At 31.5% G+C, this 21,884-nt stretch overlaps 3 protein-coding genes and 2 pseudogenes across 5 annotated transcripts in view; 1 reads left to right on the plus strand and 4 right to left on the minus strand.

Moving 5' to 3' along the window:
- LOC108660604 lies at positions 2,402-6,168 on the minus strand (annotated as a pseudogene).
- On the plus strand, positions 5,580-7,897 carry LOC108660923 (coiled-coil domain-containing protein SCD2-like). Of its 2 annotated transcripts, none has more exons than XM_018115337.1 (9): positions 5,580-5,769; positions 6,154-6,226; positions 6,336-6,377; positions 6,479-6,541; positions 6,899-6,948; positions 7,049-7,076; positions 7,369-7,443; positions 7,591-7,701; positions 7,786-7,897. In XM_018115337.1, exons 3-9 carry the CDS (start codon positions 6,342-6,344, stop codon positions 7,870-7,872), a joined length of 450 nt encoding a protein of 149 aa, XP_017970826.1. In that variant the 5' UTR covers positions 5,580-5,769; positions 6,154-6,226; positions 6,336-6,341; the 3' UTR covers positions 7,873-7,897. The 2 variants fall into 2 exon arrangements, with proteins under 2 accessions (XP_017970826.1, XP_017970825.1); XM_018115336.1 differs by having other exon boundaries at positions 6,484-6,541.
- LOC18607120 (protein ECERIFERUM 1) lies at positions 10,939-14,644 on the minus strand. Of its 2 annotated transcripts, none has more exons than XM_018115332.1 (10): positions 14,212-14,644; positions 13,888-14,114; positions 13,564-13,796; positions 13,273-13,480; positions 12,793-13,171; positions 12,583-12,690; positions 12,291-12,491; positions 11,587-11,682; positions 11,322-11,495; positions 10,939-11,229 (listed from the first exon to the last, which is right to left on the minus strand). In XM_018115332.1, exons 1-10 carry the CDS (start codon positions 14,269-14,271, stop codon positions 11,065-11,067), a joined length of 1,851 nt encoding a protein of 616 aa, XP_017970821.1. In that variant the 5' UTR covers positions 14,272-14,644; the 3' UTR covers positions 10,939-11,064. The 2 variants fall into 2 exon arrangements, with proteins under 2 accessions (XP_017970821.1, XP_017970820.1); XM_018115331.1 differs by having other exon boundaries at positions 13,261-13,480; positions 14,212-14,643.
- On the minus strand, positions 16,096-19,611 carry LOC108660605 (annotated as a pseudogene).
- The window catches only part of LOC18607128 (protein ECERIFERUM 1), a 2,343-nt gene continuing 2,276 nt past the window's right edge, over positions 21,818-21,884 (minus strand). The window contains exon 8 of the mRNA XM_018114816.1: positions 21,818-21,845. Coding sequence (XP_017970305.1) covers positions 21,818-21,845 — 28 coding nt within the window. The remainder of the gene's footprint in view (positions 21,846-21,884) is intronic.

Genomic DNA, 21,884 nt, shown 5'->3' on the forward strand with positions numbered 1-21,884 from the left:
TTGAATTTATACGAAGTTATAAATGGATCAAATTTTGTTACACTATGTGGTTAGGAAAATATTGTTGTGGGTGACGTTTATTGTGTTTAGCTTTTTGTTGTACCGATTGGATTTTATTAGAATAGGTGAATAGAATGTTGTTGGTAATATTTATCATGTTTGGCTTTGTACGATATTGTTTATTGTGTTTGTACGATATTATGAATAGATTTTATATAGAATGATTTTTTATTAATTGATATTTAATTTCCATTTTCAATACACTACTTGTTATTAGTTAATCACAATGATTATGGTTATAACTTACTACCAACAAAGTCAATCATAACTTCAAAAATTAGAAATAAGGATAATTACTTTTTTGGAATATTAAAATTTTATTGAGAAATAAAAAATAAAAAGGTATTTGAAATTGGAATTGGAATATGAATAATATATTTAATTCTTTGTTAATGACTTTAAAGAGTTAAGATTGATTATATATATGAAAATAAAATATGTCCTAATAACTTTTTCTAAATGACACAAAGAAAGATTTTATACTTTAATTCACTTCATATTAAATTTAAATACAATGCGGTGTTTATTAATTAAATGCAATGTGTGATAAGATCATTATTATCTACTTACATGGTCTATTTTAAATATTAACGTGGTTCATAACTAATAGTGCCGCAACTGATGTCTTCCAACTCCGTACAAAGCCAATATCGTACTTGGCTGCAATATTAAATACAGTGTTTAAACTGCCTGCAATATTTGCTTTGGAAGATGCAACACAATCTCAAGAACTCTGTTGATAATGGCATGTGCAGTTACGTACTTGTAGTTCATGGGCATTTGTTCAAAACTCTAATAACTGTGTTGTTCTTGTATGACCATTTCTTAGATCTAAATTTTTCTAAGAATCAGTGAGAGAGAGTTTAAACAGGAAGAAAAATTATTTCATATTTTATATAATTAAATGTTATAAATTATTGATATTTATTTTTAAGGATTTAATGAATTTTAACTTTGTTTAATGATAATGTGTCATTTTTGTGATTGACTGACAAAGTATAACTTTTATAAATTATCAATGCATCAAACATAAAACCTTAAAATAGACCATATAAGGAGATATTAATGATCTAAGCCACACACCACATCTAGTTTATGTAGTTTGGAACACATCAATTGTGGTCCTATATATTTGCTATGAACCAGCTTAATCTTCATTCATTCCTTTAAACTAAAAACATATATTCATGGCCTAAGTCGTACGTCACATTTAATTTATGTAGTTCGGAGTTGGAAGACATCAGTTGCGACACTATTAGTTATGAACGACATTAATATTTAAAATAGACCATGTAAGTAGGTAAGAATGATCTTGTTACACATCGCATTTACTTAATAAACACTGCATTGTATTTTAATTTAATATGAAGTGAATTAAAGTATAAAATCTTTCTTTCTGTCATTTAGAAAAAGTTATTAGGACATATTTTATTTTCATATATATAATCAATCTTAACTCTTTAAAGTCATTAACAAAGAATTAAATATATTATTCATATTCCAATTCCAATTTCAAATATTTTTTTATTTTTTATTTCTCAGTAAAATTTTAGTATTCTAAAAAATTAATTATCCTTATTTCTAATTTTTGAAGTTATGATTGACTTTGTTGGTAGTAAGTTATAACCATAATCATTGTGAATAACTAATAACAAGTAGTGTAATGAAAATGGAAATTAAATATCAATTAATAAAAAATCATTCTATATAAAATCTATCAAGTAGTGTACTAAAAAATGTTGTTGTAGGTAAAATCTTACAGTGTGAACTGTCTTATATGGATACAAGTAATTTATCTTGGCAAGCATGTAGCTTTAAAAATGATGAATTCCATATAACTACTAATTTTTTTTCCTAGTTTAATAACATAATTAAATGGAAGTGACTCACAAACCATTTTTTTTCTCAACCAAGATATAGATTTCATTAATAAACTGCATAAATCAACAATATTTACAAGCACTACATGGTATCTATCAAAACCACCAACATATACAAGTGAAGGTCGTACACTCTTGCTAGTAGACATGAACCACACAAACTAAACAATGTGTACGACAAAACCGAAAGCTTGGAATTAAAAGAGATGCAAAATAACTTGAGAGCCACTAAAACTTGAGAGATACAACCATGCTGAAACATGGAAACCTTGTTAACACCATGCTTAAGGGTTTCCAAAGTATATACTAGGCCATTTCTGTTTCTGAAGCTTGATTTTTCTTCTTGTTTTCTTTGAGCTCACCATAGAAGTAAGACAAAGAACCCCAAAGAGATAAAGCTTCGAATATATCTTTTTCAGCTTAGAACTTTTCATGGAAAAACAATACAGATAATGATTCTGTCACCGGAAGTAAAGCTCTCTTGAAATTGCCTCAAATTATTTGTGAAAATGCATCCCAATGGTGCAGAAAACAATAGCTGAAAATGACATAACCATTTACATCTCCATTACCAAGGAGTAAGAAATAGTCTACTTTGCTTTCTTGTATGTTAACTCAATCATCGGTAACACAAATCCATAAAGTACTGAAGTGGCAAGTGTTATAAAAGATCTCAAGTAATATTGACGGTTGGATTTTTTTGCTGGGCGATCAGAACTTATATGGAGAGCAAGAACCACTGCTCCGATAGTTAATAGAAAAACCGAGTCGATGGAAAAAGATGTGAACTTCTACTTGACCAGTAGAAAGGCAAAAGCAGTAGTAAAAGCCAATTGGGTTGAAACTATCAGAGCTGAGGTAGAGACTGAGAGGTGAATAACACCATAAGCATACAAAAAGTCACCACACCAGTAAAATAACAACACTAGCCAGAAACAAAGGAGGTTTAATGAAGAAAAGCTCAATCTGAGGGCCCTTCTTTCACCTTTCAAGAAGTAAAGCCTCATTATAAGGGGACCACCAACATTGCCAAGGCTAAAAGTGTGCAATTCAACACAAGCAAGGATCTCTTCAAGCCTTTGCTCATTTTCTCCTCTTTGTAGGGTACTTGGTTGTCGCTAGTGCGAGTATCCCTTGTTAGAAATCAAAACACAAAATGAAAGACCAAACAAGCAAACATCATACTTCAATAGAAACAACTGATAAAATGCTCCTTGAATGACTGATAACTCTATAATATAGAGTTATTTGAACATAATTTTGATAGTATTTTAACTTAGTTCTTGTATAGAAATTAGTAGGTTTTATTTAATTATTTTAGGTTAGTTAATTTAGGTGAATCAATCTAATCTTAGTTAATTTTAAGCTTAATTTGGTGTTAATATGATTAGGATATATTGTTGTTCATTTATTTGTACTTTTATAGGTATTTAATGAAGGAAAAATTTTAATGGAAGAAGGAGAGCAATTTCAAGGTGCAAACTTTTACTGCATCTATTTCAGTATTTTTACCATAACTCTCTCTACAGAGCTCTAAATGAGATGATTTTTGGACCATTAGAAATAATAAAAAAAAAAGTTACAACTTTCATGTTTACCACTTTGCCCAATTTGGTTTGAAAGGTAGTCAAAAATATTGTCGAAGTTGGTGCACTGCAGTAGTCCTAGAACAATTACGATATTTGCTATTTAAATGGTCAAGGCCTCAGCCTAGGTAATCTGATGAGGAAATTCTTATTAGAATGGACTTCTTTTTTCACATAACTTGACTTAACTTCAAAGCCCTACAAAAGTAACATTTCGGAGGACTTTTAAGATATAAGAAGACACTAGATTGATAGTTGAGATTCAAGCTACAAAATCGTGGAAAGAAAAGTCTCATTGGAGCTGAAAGAAAATTAAAAGATTCAAGAAGATTTGGAGATCAAGAGTTTCACTCTTGGAGTTTCTTTATTTTTTTTTCTTAGTTTAGTTTCAATGTTTAAACTTTATTTGATGATGATTTGTGACTTGATGAGGAACTAAATTGTTTATTTAAGATTATGATTTAACTCAATACGTAATCTGATTTATTTATTTTTCTTTTGCTTATGTCTGATGGATTTAAGTTATTTATTTTATTCTACTCTTAATGCTTCTGATTGACTGATCACCAATTAGATTGAATTGAAAACTTAAGTTAAACATTGATGAAAGAAATTTAACTAGACCTTGAATAGAATGGCGTATGATCGAATACACTTAATTGATTAGGTGATTTGATTTGCATATATGGTAAACATACATCTATAACCCATACGTAGCCAAAATTAGAGTTTGAACTTAATGAATCTTTCTCTAATTTAATTTGTACAGACATATAGTAAATTAGTTAGCAGAGATAGTTTTATGAGAAACTTGACAGAGACTTGTAAATAATTTAGGACTCTAAGTTAGCAACTTAATCTATTAAATTAAGTTAAGAGATAGAGACAATAATCAGAAAAACTATTAAGAGATATCATAATCTTAGGTTTGGAAGTCATTCGAATTTAATAAAATAATTTTGTTAATAAATTTTAGATTAGTTTTAATTATTAGTTTCAATTTTTCGTTTTAATAATTAAGTTGTTTGGATGTTATAATTTTTATAGTTAACAATTAGGAAATAATTCAATTTTTTGTAGAAATGAATTCTACTTTCTATTATATTACTTGTTAATGATATATGCAGTTGGATGAGAAATCAACAACAATGACCAAATATGGGACTAAAAAACTAACCAATGTTGTTGAGAGCTAAATTTCTATGAGGAGCCCATCCCATGAATGTTCCAAGATCGCAACCACATTGTAGGAGAAGAAGCAGAAAAAAAAAGTGATGCTTGCAAAACCCAGAAGGACAGAAAAACATAACAACTTAACTAAAATCCAATGACAATGCAGGAACCCAACCAGACGATAGAAATGAAAATGTCAGCAATCAGCAACCATCAAAGCCAATCTAATAGGCAAAAACTCAAAAGATTCAAAAATAAAAAAGAAATAATCTTACAAGGAAGATTTTTCCATACTCTAAAGATTATTAAGGATGATGTCCTCAAACACCTTGGAATTAATCCCAATTGTAAGCCAACATCCCATATGGCCTATGCTTCATTTGAAACAATAGCCTTTCTATTGTAAAAATCCCCATCAGAAGATGATGTAAGGCCATGCTGATCGTTGGGAGATGATGTATTAGAAGATAGAAAGTCATCTTCAAGATTTGGCAAGCAACCTGGGCAATCAGTGGAAAATTCACTTACAAAAAGTTGATAAATCAAATTACCCATAGCTAGATGCACAATCTCGAAAGGGTTTATTTTTTTTTTTTTTTGTTATGGTGACTTTAGTGGTTTGCTTTTTGTTTGCGATGAGATCGGATTTGACCTTTGTGTCTTAAATTCTGTTGTTACGTAATTTCTTCTAAGTTTGGATTTGGTTTTTAATTGAAAATTTGGGCGGTTAAGAAATTATATTAGATGTTAATAAATGCGGGATAATAGCGCGGATTATTGCTCATTTTAGGAATGCTTTATGGTTTTTTATAAACTTGAAATTAGATATGTGTACGATTTATGTGTACTTTGGTAGTGTATAAGGAAGGCTAACTGGAATATCTGATACTTTGAAACTAGTTAGCACGTAACTTCTTAGAGGAAGCACCGACGGTTCGATCAACATCAGCTGGAAGGTCACCAGTTTCTCTTCGTGTGGCACCACCTGTACCGCCACCCAGTAAAACATCACTGAGGACTGCTGTATCTCTACCTTCAGAGCCTCCAAAAAACCAGCAACTAGAGAAAAGGTACAAAATACAGTAATTAAATGAGTTTTCTTCTTCTACGATACCATTCTCTGGATGATCAATCAAAATATAAAATACCAACTTGTACGACGTGTAATTTTATAATTTTTACTTGTTTCATTTTCATGGTCTTTTTGCTTGCATATATAGAATTTCAAAATCTGACAATGCGAATCCTGAACTATTTTATCTTTGGTTCCTGGTTAAGCTTTAATATTAAATTCCTGCTTTGAAAGCAACACCTTTTTTTTTCCCTACCCATTAAGACAGCCAGGACATTTTCTTACATGTGTGTAAGTTTGTATATAAATTACTAGTTCTTGAGGCAGGTTCTTTTGGGTTATTGATGTAGCAAATGAACAGTGTAAACATCCATGAATGCAGATTCGCATCCGACATTGGGTTTAACTCAAAAGATACTGGAGATCAGCATGAGGCTTCTGCACTCCGTGATGAAGTATGCTAATCACGCCTAATTTGCATACACATTAGTGTTCTGTTATTTGAAAGAAGTAAATGAATTCTTAACTGGCAATCTGCAAAACTGATAATTGTTCATTATGCAGCTTGATATGCTGCAAGAAGAAAACGAGAATGTCCTTGACAAGGTGTGCAATTCTTGTTCTTTCTCTGTCAATTTAACAGGTAGCTATCATGGGACCTTCTATCATTTGATTGCAGTTTAATGATTGTTGAATGTACCGTGCAGCTCAGACATGAGGAAGAACAATGCAAAGATGTGGAGGCTAGAGTTAGAGAGCTTGAGAAACAAGTAATTGATTGGTTTTTCTGATACTATAAAGCAATTGGTGTGAGGAATCTCTCTTTGTGGTTCTTCAGGAACCAATAAGATTTTTCAGGCTCTTTTTGGGGTTTTATCTTACTTTCCTTTTTGTGTGCGTGTGTGTACTTCAAAGGTTCTTTGTAACATTTTCCATTGCTTGCATAAGTAACTTCTTGACTCTCCTAGTGGTTTTTTATGTATTGATAATATTAGATTGGGTTATACATTTTAAAGCTTTGCCTTTATTGTTGACTTATTATATATTTGTATTTATTTTTTATGCTTTTTAGTAACCATCATTATATCAAATGTGATTTGACTTTGCTGTCATTTCTGAGTTTTTAGGTTGCTGCTCTTGGAGAAGGTGTATCTTTGGAAGCCAAACTGCTAAGCAGGTGGGTTGTAGTTCTAAGAATCTTAACGCATACCTTTTTCTATCCCCTTTTTAGATTTATTTATTTACTTTTTTGTGACATCTTGTGTTACCATCTGCAGAAAAGAGGCTGCATTGCGTCAAAGAGAGGTAATTGGAAATTGGGAAATCTACTCTGTTTGCAATATAGTAAATAATTAATTCTAGGCTTAACAGCTCTATTTCAGTTTTTTTTCCCTCTTGTTTAAAGTTGATTTGAGCTAAGCAAACTCAGCCTTGTTGTTAGACTGCAAAATGAGTTAAATTTTGAGGCTCAACTATTGTGATAAACTTGACAGTTTCCATCTGATAATAGGAGATTCCATAATTTTTTCTTCAATTTTAGCTTCAAGGAAAGAAAAACAAAGGAATCATCTCATTTCCTTTTCTTTTCTCTTAACAGGCTGCACTTAAGGATGCAAAGCAAACTAAAGATGTTGTAGACACGGAGATTTTGTCTCTTAGATCTGAAGTTGAGGTAAGTATATCAATAAGTAACCCCTTGGGTGTACAGTATAATCCTTTATCATAATCTTTTATCTTTCTAAATTAATGAAATAATTTTTGCTGTTACTATGCAGTATTCCCTTATGCTTTATGTATATATTTATTTTGCTTGAATTAGAATGCTAAAGATGAGGTGACAGCCGTTATAAGGCAGCTTCATGGAGCTGAATCTGAAGTAAAAGCCCTTCGTTCAATGACTCAAAGAATGATACTGACTCAGAAAGAGATGGTTTGTGCTTTATATTGTTGCAAGATGCAAGCACTCTATCATTTGTCATGAGAAGATCGATCCCTTAATGTAACTGAATTTCAGGAAGAAGTTGTCCTTAAGAGGTGTTGGCTTGCTCGCTACTGGGGCTTAGCTGCAAGATATGGTAACTACTGGATATCTTATGTTTAACATTTATTATGTTGAGTGAAATGCACCATTCCCTTTCCAATTTTTGTTCTTTTGACTTATCTTGTTNCGAACTCTAAACTCCAATACCTGTTAAGTCAAATAATCGTTGTTAAAAAAATGACATATATATTAAAAAATAATAGATTTACATAATATCGTATTTGAACTTATATTAGTTAATTAGTTTAAATAAATATTACTAAATAAAGTTAATTTAATCGTTAAAGAAAATAAATTAATTAATTATTTGATAAGCTATATAATCAAGTAAAATATTAATGAAAAAAACGTTAATTAAAGGATATGGATTTAAGTAGAAAGCAAAAAATATATAAAAATAAATAAATAATTCATGAAAAAAAATAGATAATAATAAACATATAAACAAAATGATAAATTATTAAATACATAGTTGAGTGAATTATGAACCACCTAATTCAATAAACGCGTGCATGTAGACATCAGCATTTTATCCTGTCATAGCACGCCACATTTATCTTGCAAATGGTGCGGGAATCCCGATGATGGGATTTCCCCGAGGAGCTTGTAGAGACGAGTTCTTCCGGAGATATCTCTAGGTGAGAAAAATTTCGAGACTTCACCAAAATGTTGGGATGGTCTTCGAATGATTTTCCAATAAAAGATTACCGACTTCATTATTTAAAATAAGCAAGTCATGACATCATTTTACACTTGCATCATGTGCATACGTAAAACCAAATAAAAAAAAACCAAATAAAAGACTCAGTCAGTCAATTTAATAAAAAATTTAGTTAATAAGTATGGATTAAATCAAAAGTAGGCTATAATAGGATAACTTAAGATTAAATGGTACCGTTCATGGAACGGGCGCTACGGAGGTGCTAACCCTTCTCCGTGTGTAACCGCACTCCCGAACCCATCTCTAAAAAACGTGGATCAGTTCTTGTTCTTTCGACGGACCTAAAATTAATTTAGGACTTCGTCAATTAGAATCGGGTTAATAGGTGACCAATCACACCTATAGAAAAAAAGATTGGTGACCACTCCTAAACGATTTAATTTTCACCTGCGTCTGGCGGTCGGGTTCCCGGACCCACATGTTACAATAGTGACATCTATCCTGACCTTCTAGGAAATTGTACATATCAAATTTTATTAAATTATGTAGTTGGGAAGTAAAAAATGGTGATGACTTTTAAATTTTATTTTATTTATAAAATATGGAGAATGAAAGTTTCATTCTTCTATATATTCATATTTAGTTTTTCTTAATATTTACATCTCTTGATAACAAAAAATGTTGTTAGATCATCTAGTTAGGAAAATGTTGTCGCGAGTGACATACATGCGCTTTTAAATTTTTATCAAGTTTTATATGGATGGATTTCGTTACATCTTATGGTTAGGAAAATATTGTTGTAGGTGACATTTATTGTGTTTAACTCTTTGTTGTATGGATTGGATTTTGTTAGACCATGTGGTTAGGTTGTTGTGGGTAATATTTATTATGTTTGGCTTAGTACGATATTGTTGGGATCAAATTTTGATACTCTATGTGGTTAGTAAAATGTTGTTGCGGGTAAAATCTATCATGTGATTTGGTTTATATGGTTAAGACTTTGTTAGATTATGTAGTTTTTTTTTGTTTTTTGAAAATTAATCTTCATTTCATATCAAAAATAAGGGAGAACCTCATACGAATGTAGGTCTTTTTGTTAGATTTAATCAAGTCTCGATATTATTATTTTAGATCAAATAACTGATGATTCACTAATTGGCTTTAATTAAAATGTCACTTGTCATTTTATATCCACATAGCACTAATATGGCGTTAATGTAGAGAGTAAAAAATGTCACATAATCATATTATCATGTCAAATTATCATATCACGTTATCATCAATTATAATATCTCAGCATGTTACATCACCATCAATTCTGATATATTAATATGTCACATTAGTATTACGCAATAAAAAATGATAAATGATATTTTAATTAAATCAATCATTAGTTATAAATAATTATTTGACTTAAAATAAAAATAAAAAAATTGATTTGACTCAAAATAAAAGCTTAAGGATTTAATTAAATGTAATAAAAATATGAAGAATTTATTTGAATTTTTTTAAATAATATAAAAGCTTTTTTAAATGTTATGCCTTTGTTTATTATGTGAGCATCATAGGCATAGTAATTATCTGATTAAGCCCAAACCCAATTGCCAGGCCTAGGATTACGCAAAGGAAGGAGCCAAGTCCAATATATAGTGTTTTAACCTATTTTTAGATTAGGGACATTTTAGAATGTACAGTACTACAATGCTATAATTAATTAGTTATATTTTAAAATCAGAAAAATAAGAAAATATTAAATTGGGCGATATTTATTGTCTGACATGGTCATGATTTTTGATATATTTATGAGTTATATCATTCTATCTAATCTGATAATGTATCGTCAAATAATAAATGTAAGACAAATTAATAATGAACAACGAAAAAACACTAGTTATATTTCATACAAACACATAAATTTGCTTGTAAAAAGGGAGAAAAAAGTTTTCATAATTCTTAGAATTAATTTTATCCCCTAAATCTTTATATCTTATTAATTTCCCATATAATAGTACTTATTGATTGGAATAATTAGTTTTTTTTAAAATATTACAAAGAAATAATATTATATAATAATTAAAGGATTGTTAATTAACTGCAAACAGCGACAAAGGGTGAAACCCATGATGAAATGCAGCCAGCCAAGCTTTCTTGACGCTTAAAATAATATTTCTTGACGCTTCCTAATTTATTAATCTATATTAGGAATCAAATTGTTTATGTTTATAATTCACTGATGAACACATTTTTCCTTTGATTGTCATTTTTGACCTTCTAGTTTGACTTAAATTTCAATTTATTTTTGTGAATATTTTGCATGTAGGAATATTTTGTCATTTCGTCATGTGTTGCATTATGTCTGAATTTAATTTCTCACGTTTTTCATAATTAAGTTTAAAGTTTACGAAAAATAAGAAATATTATTTATTTAAAAAAATTACATATATATGCATGCATACGTGTGTATATGAATAGAAATAGCATGAACTTTATAAATATAAAGTCCAATTTATTGCTGGTAAATTTTACGAAACATAAAAGCCTTGTGCGAGTAGAGATTTCTTATTGTTCTTCTGTGAGACAATGGGCCATCATTAGATAGAGAGCGACAAAGGGCAAAACCCATGGCGGAGAGTGGCCTCCCAAACTTTGTCCATGCTAAACATGGTTTGACCACATTCATGGACGTTCCATCCTTCCAGACCATGAACGATCCCAGCCACCCGCCATGCACTCATCACCCTTCTTGCCAACCAATTCTGTCATCATTTTTATTGTTTATCATGTGCCAAATTAAAATAAAAAAATAAACTAAATAGGGGAAAATAGACGTGTACATGTATATGCTAACCTCGCAAGAGTGAATGTTGTCAAGAGATTTTGGAGCCACCATGGCAGGAGTAGTGTGGTAGTAGCAGTCCTTGAGCAGTTTCTTTGGTGGGAATTGCGTGAAGGGAATAAACACTGTCCCTTTTGTTGCCCTGAGCTGTTCTTTGTCTATCAATCCTTCCCCCACCAACCATATCTGCCCAAAGTTTGCAAATTATAACCTGTCCTGATTCTATAAATGAGATTAGGAGTTGGGGGCTTGGGACCAAATTTTTCATCAAATTTACCTTTTGGTCATAGTTTTCTGCAAGAACCAAGTTTTTACCAAACTGGCAGTCACTGTGTTGTAACTTCTGGTATTCATCCTCATTCATTGCGGCCACCTGCCTCATCATCAAAATTAATTTGTACTTTCTGAGTTTATCTCATGGCCGAACCAGGGCAATCTTGATGTGTTAATGAGCAGTTTTAGAGTAAAAAAAAAAACCAAGCAGCCGAATGTTTAGCAAATGATGGAGTCAGAAGACATGGTTTGAACAGCTCTGCATGCCCTACTTTTTATTGCTCTTCAGAGAGATTAAGGCCAGGTTTGATGGTGTTTTCTCGCCTGCTGAACCTGATGTGAAGAACTGATCTTACATGTTGAGTTAAGTTCAGATGCTTTTGAGTTATTGAATCATGATGTTGAGTGCATATTTCTGGTTTTGTCTTTGAATGATCTGGTGGAACAGGCAACCATACATGGAAACTCATCCACTGTGTTTGTGTTTGTTTTGGTTGATTGATTTTGCTTAATTGTACATAGACGTCAGGGGATGTTTTTACGGGTTTGATTTTTTGTTGATTGACAAACCTGATTCGAGATGATATGCTGGTTTGGGCATAACATCTTAAAATCAAGTGCTGTTTCTGTAATCACCAGGGTGCTTTCCCTGTTTCAGAAATGCAATCTTTTAATTTTAAAAAAAATAAAAATAAAAATTTGAAGTACCTGGACACCTTTCTGGCATAAAGCAAGGGCTATGGCATAACCAACTTTAGAAATCCTGCCTGTCAGGAGAACTTGGGTTGTTTCTTTGGGAATGCTGTTCACCACCACAGCCGCAGCTAAACTACTCCCATCCACCAGCTTGATTCTAAGCTGAGGGTGCCTCTGGATGTAGAGCTCTCCACTCCCATTAAGCTCTTCATGCTGCATAATTAACATTGATTTAGTTTGAAGGTGTATGAAATTAAAGTAGTAATTGGAGGAGGGAATGATGATTGGGGAAGCATAAACATGCCTGGTTTAGAAGGCCTAAGCTCACCACCTTGGCTCCCTTGCTATCAGCTTCTAGTAAAGCCTCTTCGATTATGCAATTGAGATCTTTTTGCTTATTTTGCAGGAGGTACTGGGAAAACGATCATGTAAATCAAATTGATAAGTATACCAATCTGAAAGAAAAAGATATAGAGGGGTAAAAGGAAGGAGAGAAACATGATATTGTTTTTACGTGCATGGTGTATCTTGGAACCACCCAAGATTGCAGTTTGAGGTCATTGAAGGTGTTGCTCTCTGAAACAAATGTACAGCCATAGAACCAAGTAAGGACACCAGACCAACATGACACAGGCCACATCGCCATGGTGACGTACCACTTGAAAGCGTAGGGCTTGGAGGCCAAGGAAGCAAAGCCGAGCCGCAAATGGTAGATGGAGTCTGTCGTGGTTAGATGCGTCAGGTGTACGATGTCTGGTGACTCTTCCTGCCTTTTCAGTGAAGTCTCGTACAAATCATCCGAGGACTTGTCCACTGTACCGTATAAGTAATCGTACATGGGCATAAATAGCGAGTAATTGGTCCGAAACTGAGTATGATGCAAAGAGTGATACCTGGAAAAATAATTCAGTGATCATGCTACGGAAAAGAACAGTTTTAATTCAGGTAATTTAGGTATATATGATCAAATGGTAAAACTTACGAGGGGGTGTACATGAGAAACTTGAGAGGGGGGAAGGTCGAGAGGACCCACTTTGGAACCAGTTCGAAGTTGCAGTGTCCCATATTGTTCATGAGGTCAATGTAAATTGGGTAACCAAATATTGCTGCAATGGAAGCCGTTCCGGTAAACACCATTGTCATTAAAGGTATTGCAAAGAGCAAGAAGTACGCAACTTCTTCGGCAAATGGGTGGATGACCGCTGCAAAAAAGAACCATGTATAACTGATTTGTCTTGCGTTGGAATTCATTAGTACCAAGACATGGATTAGAGTTGTAGCTTACAGGTAATGGGCTCGGTGGCAATGGAAGAATGGTGATGGGAGTGGTAACGAGAGTAGAGGAAATGATGGTGCAGTGCCCTGTGCAACCAATAGTACAGGAACTCCACAGGACACATATGGAGTAGAATTACGATTATAAATCCATCTGATCTCCATAGGGGCAAGTGAGATGCTCCTGGTATTATCATATTTGTCAGGTAGAACAGAATTCCGCTTAAAATGATCTGGTCATCCCTGCCAACCATCCATCATTTCAGAATATCAGTCTCAAATCGAAAGAGAAGAATAACATAGCTATTAATTAGAGCTAATTACTGACTAATACCAGTTGCTTTCTCTGTCAACTTGCTCAAAGTCGATGCCCTTGTCAACGATCCTGTTGTTTCCTTTGGCAGTTCGGTAACGAGAAACAGAAATCCATATCTGATTGTGAAGGACTCTAGTCATAAGAAATGGGAATATGAGGTAGTAGACAAGGTCTGCCTCCTTTTCCCCTTTACTCATCGCCAAAGAGTAAGTGCTGTGAATCACCCATGGAGTCAAGATAGCATACTGCACCATGCAAACAATGCGTCCTAGCAGTGATCAGTCAATATAATATACAATTCCAATCACACTTTAACAAATGTAAATAAACATGATCAAGGACCTTGAAGTTCCCAAGAGGTTTCCAAGGCCAGTCAGTGAGAACTCCTGGTTTGGTTGCCATATTTCTCTGCAGCTTGCCGTGGCAGTCTGATCTCCACCCCCTAGGCCAACACTTTATAAAGAAATACACTGCTTGGTGGCAGTTGGCACAGTCGCATCGCAACTACCAGTAATTAAGAGTTTAATGTGTTTTAAGGCCTAAGGACTAGGATTAACACGTCCCGGAAAAGCTTCAGTGATTTGAGGATATGTTTATGTTAAATGAGAAAAATGAAATACAGGAAAACGTTTTAAGGGATGGAAAACATGAACCCTTGCAATTCCCAATATTCTACAATACTTTCCTCATGTTTAATGCGGTATTTCAAGGAAGGAAAAGCATTCAATTTGCCTACCCATTCTTGTGTTGGAGTTAATGCTTGCATGTATTAAGTGGAGACAATGACAAGTGACAATCCACTTGGATATCATGCATGTTTGTATGTTTTTTGCTTAGTGTTGAAGACCACTACGTGTAGCTATGCATGTTACTATGATAATAATGTTTTACACTTGTTTCTCATTTATTAACAAGTGTTATATCTATTGATGATTTATGATAATGAAGCTGTATATATATTTGTTGACTATGAATGAAACTAGTGTGACCTTCTCTCTTTGTTTACAATGTTTTAGAGATATAAAACAGAAACCGCATCCAGTAGCCATTTACTCTCTTTCTCCCAAAATTATAAAATCTTGTGCTTTTGCATCAACAACCCTAAGTCCTATTATGCCAGCACTATATACAAATTCCAAATCCAAAAAGATGGATCGAAGCTTGATTTCTTCGTTTGATTACGCTTTTGTTACTTACTTTTTGATTGACAAATTAGTATAAAGCAAAAGTAATACCGTAATTGATTTAAAATGAATAAATAATTAAAATATAATATTCTAATTAGAAAGAGTCACGTATTTCCTTATCTATAAAAGAATAGAAATCATGCATACAATTTATCAAAATTTTATTTATTTTTATATCTAATCACGCTTTTTGTATTATATTTTTTCAAAAAAAAAAATATGTGTGCATTTGAATTTACACGAAGTTATATATGGATCAAATTTTGTTACATTATGTGGTTAGGAAAATATCGTTGTGGGTGACATTTATTGTGTTTAGCTTTTTGTTGTACTGATTAGATTTTATTAGACCACGTGGATAGAATGTTGTTGGTAATATTTATTATGTTTGGCTTTGTACGATATTGTTTAGATCAAATTTCGATATACTATGTGGTTTAGAAAATGTTGTTGTAGGTAAAATCTACAGTGTGAACTGGCTTATATGGATACAAGTAATTTACCTTAGCAAGTATGTAGCTTTAAAAATGATGAATTCCATATAACTACTAATTTTGTTTCCTAGTTTAATAACATAATTAAATGGGAGTGACTCATAAACCATTTTTTTTCTCAACCAAGATATAGATTGTATTAATAAATTGCATATACCAGCAATATTTACAAGCACCTATAGAAACCACCAGCATATACAAGTGAAGGTAGTACACTCTTGCTAGTAGACGTGAACCACACAAGCTAAACAATGTGTATGACAAAACTGAAAAGCTTGGAATTAAAAGAGATGCAAAATAACTTGAGAGCCACTAAAACTTGAGAGATACAACCATGCTGAAACATCGAAACCTTGTCAACACCATGCTTAAGGGTTTCCAAAGTACATACTAGGCCATTTTTGTTTCCGAAGCTTGATTTTTCTTCTTATTTTCTTTGAGCTCACCATAGAAGTAAGACAGAGACACCCAAACAGATAAAGCTTCGAATATATCTTTTTCAACTTAGAACTTTTCATGGAAAAATAATATAGCTAATGATTCTGTCACCGGAAGCAAAGCTCTCTTGAAATTGCCTTAAATTATTTTTGAAAATGCATCCCAATGGTGCAGAAAACAATAGCTGAAAATGACATAACCATTTACATCTCCATTACCAAGGAGTAAGAAATAATCTACTTTGCTTTCTTGTATGTTAACTCAATCATCGGTAACACAAATCCATGAAGTGCCGAAGTGGCAAGTGTCATAAAAGATCCCAAGTAATATTGATGGTTGGATTTTTTTTTTCTGGGTGATCAAAACTTATATGGAGAGCAAGAACCATTGCTCCGATAGTTAACAGAAAAACTAAGTTGATAGAAAAAGATGTGAACTTCTGCTTGACCAGTAGAAAGGCAAAAGTAGTAGTAAAAGCCAATTGGGTTGAAACTATCAGAGCTGAGGTAGAGACTAAGAGGTGAATAACACCATAAGCATACAAAAAGTTATCCACACTAGTAAAATAATAACACTAGCTAGAAACAAAGGAGGTTTAATGAAGAAAAGCTCGATCCCAAGGCCCTCCTTTCACTTTTCAAGAAGTAAAGCCTCATTATAAAGGGACCACCAACATTGCCAAGGCTAACAATGTGCAATTCAACACAAGCAAGGATCTCTTCAAGACTTTGCTCATCTTCTCCTCTTTGTAGGGTACTTGGTTTTTGCTAGCGCGAGTGTCCCTTTTTAGAAATCAAAACACAAAAATAAAGACCAAACCAACAAACATCATTCTTCAATAGAAACAACTAATAAGATGCTCCCTAAATGACTGATAACTTTATGATATAGAGTTATTTGGATATAGTTTTAATAGTATTTTAACTTAGTTCTTGTAATAATGTATAGATATTAGTAGGTTTTATTTAATTATTTTGGGTTAGTTAATTTAGGTGAATCAATCTAATCTTCGTTAATTTTATGCTTAATTTGGTGTTAATGTGATTAGGATAGGTTGTTGATTTATTTGTGCTTTTGTAAGTGTTTAATGAAAGAAGAATTTTAATGGAAGAAGAAGAGCAATTTCAAGGTGCAGACTTCCACTGCATATATTTCGATATTTTGATCATAACGCTCTCTACAGAGCTTTAAATGAGATGACTCTTGGACCATTAAAAACAAAAAAAAAAGTTACAACTTTTATGTTAACCACTTTGCCCAATTCGGCTTGAAAGGTAGTAAAAAATCTTATCGAAATTCAAGCACTGCAACAGTCTTAAAACAATTACGATATCTTTTATTAAATGGTTAAGGTCGCGACCCACGTAGTTTGATGAGGAAATTCTGATTAGAATAGGCTTTTTTCTTCACCCAACTTGGCCTAACTTTAAAGCCCTACAAAAGCAACATTTCGAAAGACTTTTAGGATATAAGGAGACACTAGATTGACAGTTGAGATTCAAGCCACAAAATCATTGAAAAAAAAAGTCTCATTGGAGCTGAAAGGAAATTGAAGGATTCAAGAAGATTTGGAGATCAAGAGTTTCACTCTTGGAGTTTCTTTATTCTTTATTTTTCTTGGTTTAGTTTCAATGTTTAAACTTTATTTGATGATGATTTGTGACTTGATGAGAAACTAAATTGTTTATCTAAGATTATGATTGAACTCAGTACGTAGTTTGATTTATTTATCTCTCTTTTGCTTATGTTTGATGGATTTAAGTTATTTATTTTCTTTTGCTCTTAATGCTTCTGATTAACTAGCCACCAATTAGATTGAATTGGAAACTTAAGTTAAATCTTGACGAAGGAGATTTAGGTAGACCTTGAATAGAATGACGTATAATCGAATACACTTAGTTGATTAGATGGTTTGATTTGCATAAAGGGTACACATACACCTATAAGCCATATTTAACAAAAATTAGAGCCTGAACTTAATGAATCTGTCTCTAATTTAATTTGCATAGACATATAGTAAATTAATTTAGAGAGATATTTTTATGAGAAACTTGACAGAAACTTGTAAATAATTTAGAATTATAAGTTAGCAACTTAATTCATTAAACTAAGTTAAGAGAGAGAGAGAGACAATAATCAAAAGAAGTATTGAGGGATATTATAATCTTATGTCTGGTAGTCACTCGAATTTAATAAAATAATTTTGCTAAGAGAATTTAGATTAGTTTTAGTAATTAGTTTCAATTTTTTTCTTTTTAATAATTAGGTTGTTTGGACAAGATTAAGGTATCATAATTTTAGTAGTTAGCAATTAAGAATTAATTAATTTTTCGTAGGAACGAATTCTACTTTCTATTATATTACTTGTTAACGAAACGTGTACTTGAATGAGAAATCAATAATAAGTTTTTGACGCTGTTGCCGGGGAATTGATTTTCAATTCTTTCTTGTTAATATTAATACTAAGCATTCCTAATCTTACTTCAGACTTTTCTTTTCTTTATCTTTCTTTTCAATTATTTTATTTTATTTATTTATTTGACATTAATCTCTATTTTTTTTCTTTTTGTAGTAAAAAAAAATCCTCCTACAAGTGACAATGAGGAAGATGACAATAAGGAAAAGGAGGAAGATTATAGCTTCTTCAAATTCATTTAACCGTAAGGGGAGTATTCTTTACCTTTTCTTTATTTTTTCTAACATTAAGGATGATGTTTAGTTTAAGTTTGAAGGGGTAAATTTATTTTTCTGGTAGTGAATATTTTGTGAAAGTTTTAAATTGTATTTTATTTGCATGTTTATCTAGATTTATAAATAATTTAGAATTAGTTGGTAAATGAATTTATTATTTGTTCGAATTTTAGGAATCTAAAATAAAGTTGTGCCAAATTTTTCGATAATTTCTCTATCCAATAATGATAACTAGTTATCTTGAATTCTTATCTTTTAGTGAAAAAGGTTTTTGCTTGAATTCATGCTAAATGCTTTTGTTAAGTATCATCGTTAGAATGTGATTTCCACAATTTTGAGCACTTTATCTTTTATTTTGAGTTACGGTAAATATTTAGAGAAGGTTCATATTGATGTAAATTTTAGATTATGTCATGAATTTTAGAATTTGCTTGATTTTTTCTCAAGGTAAAATTCTAGGCAATTCTTAGTTAGGGAGATGATTTATGCCATCTTTGGGCCGTTTGAGCATAAAAAACCTTGTTAAATTTTTATCCTTAGTGTAACCCTTTGAACCTAATTTCTCTTTTCTTTTGTTTAATTACATAATAATTGAGCCTAACCTTAATATAAAATTTCCAATTTTGCAACCTTCATTCCTAAGAATGTATATTATTTTAGGAAATATATATTGAGCTAAATGCATATGGTAGAAAGGTGATGTTGATGAGAAAAATTCAAAATATTAAAAATCATCCCATTACTTACAATAAAAAAAAATAAGTTTGGAGGTGTGAAATTGTGAAAAAATGAAAAAGAAAAGTTCAAATGTGGAAGAAAATGTGTACTTGGAGAAGGAAAATAGAGCTTTATGTATAGGTCATAGAATAATTATGTGCTTAGGATGATTTGAGCCAAATTATTATCTTTTATCCTACCTTGACCTTAGCCATACATTACCAGCTTATTAAAGTCCTATTGATCCCTAGCTTAGTGTTAGTCTACATTAGTGAAGAAAGAGATGAAAAGTAAACTTATGGTGTTCTAGTATTAATTTGAAATTTGTGTAGGTATAAATTCATCTGGATGTTATGATATTCTTGATAAAAAATTCACACACACGAAAATTCATTCAAAGATGTGCTTGCATTGGAATTGAAACATGAATTTAAATTATGTCTATATTTTTCCTTAAGTTAATGATTGATAGACATACTTTTGAAGAAATTATAGGGAATCATTAAATTGGTGCACTTTAGTAGTAGTAGTAGTAGTAGAAAAAGTAATAGTACTAGTAGTAGTAGTAACTATATTTATTGTAGTTTTCATTAATTGAATTTGATTTTTGTAAGTTAGTTTCTTTTTTCTGTTTTGCTCTAGGATTAGCAAAATCTTAAGTTTGAGGGTGTGATAACTCTATGATATAGAGTTATTTGGATGTAATTTTGATAGTATTGTAGTTTAGTTTTTGCAGTAATGCATAAAAACTAGTAAGTTTTATTTAATTATTTTAGGTTAGTTAATTTATATGAGTCAATCTAATCTTAGTTAATTTGATGCTTAATTTGACATTAATGTGATTAAGATAGGTTGTTGTTGATTTATTTGTGCTTTTGTAGGTGTTTAATGAAGGAAGAATTTTAATGGAAGAAAGAGAGCAATTTCAAGGTGCAAACTTTCACTGCACACGTTTCGGTATTTCAATCATAACACTCTCTCTATAGAGCTCCAAATAAGATGATTCTAGAACCATTGGAAAGATAAAAGAAAAAGCTACAACTTTCATATTTATCACTTTGCTCAGTTCAGCTTAGAAGGAGGTCAAAAATCTTATCGAAATTAGAGAATTACAGCAGTCCTAGAACAATTATAATTTCTACTATTTAAATGGTTAAGGTCGCGGCTCACGTAGTCTGATGAGGAAATTCTGATTAGAATAGACTTCTTTTTTCACCAAACTTGGCATAACTTTAAAGCTTTATAAAAAAAACCTTTCGAAAGACTTTTAGGATATAAGGAGACACCAGATTGACAGCTGAGATTCAAGCCACAAAATCGTTGAAAAAAATTATCATTGGAGCTGAAAAGAAATTGAAGGATTCAAGAAGATTTGGAGATCAAGAGTTTCACTATTGGAATTTCTTTATTCTTTATTTTTCTTGGTTTATTTTCAATATTTAAATTTTATTTGATGATGATTTGTGACTTGATAAGGAACTAAATTAGTTATCTAAGATTATGATTAAACTCAATATGTAGTATAATTTATTTATCTCTCTTTTGCTTATGTTTGATGGATTTATGTTGTTTATTTTATTCTATTCTTAATGCTTCTGATTGACTGACCACCAATTAGATTGAATTGGAAACTTAAGTCAAATTTTGAAGAAAGAGATTCACGTAGACCTTGAATAGAATAGCGTATGTTTGAATACACTTAGTTGATTAGGTGGTTTGATTTACACATAAGGTAGATATACACCTATAAGCCATACATAATCAAAATTAGAGCATGAATTTAATGAATCTGTCACTAATTTAATTTATACAAACATATAGTAAATTAATTAAGAGAGATATTTTTATGAGAAATTTGACAAAAATTTGTAAATAATTTAGGATTTTATATTAGCAATTTAATCCATTAAATTAAGTTAAGAGAGAGAGACAATAATCAGAAAAAGTATTGAGAGATTTTATTATCTTAGGTTTGGTAGTTACTTGAATTTAATAAAATAATTTTGTTAATAGATTTTAGATTAGTTTTAGTTATTAGTTTCAATTTTTTCGTTTTAATAATTAGGTTGTTTGAATAAGATTAATATGTTCTAATTTTAGTAGTTAGCAATTTTTTGTAAGAACGAATTCTACTTTTTAATTGTGTTACTTGTTAATGATACGTGCACTTACGTGAGAAATCAACAATAATGACTAGATACAGGACAAAAAAACTAACCAATGTTGTTGAGAGCTAAATTTCTATGAGGAGCCCATCCCACTAATGTTCTAAGATAGCAAAGACATTGTAGGAGAAGAAGCAGAAAAAAAAAGAAAAGAAAAAGCGATGCTTGCAAAACCCAGTAGGACAAAAAGACAGAACAACTTAACTAAAAGCCAATGACAATGCAGGAACCCAACCAGAGGATAGAAATGAAAATGTCAGCAATCACCAACCATCAAAGCCAATCTAATAGGCAAAGACTCAAAAGACTCAAAAAATAAAAAA

The sequence above is a fragment of the Theobroma cacao genome, chromosome 2 (genome assembly GCF_000208745.1).
Source record: "Theobroma cacao cultivar B97-61/B2 chromosome 2, Criollo_cocoa_genome_V2, whole genome shotgun sequence".
Classification (NCBI taxonomy): Eukaryota; Viridiplantae; Streptophyta; class Magnoliopsida; order Malvales; family Malvaceae; genus Theobroma; species Theobroma cacao.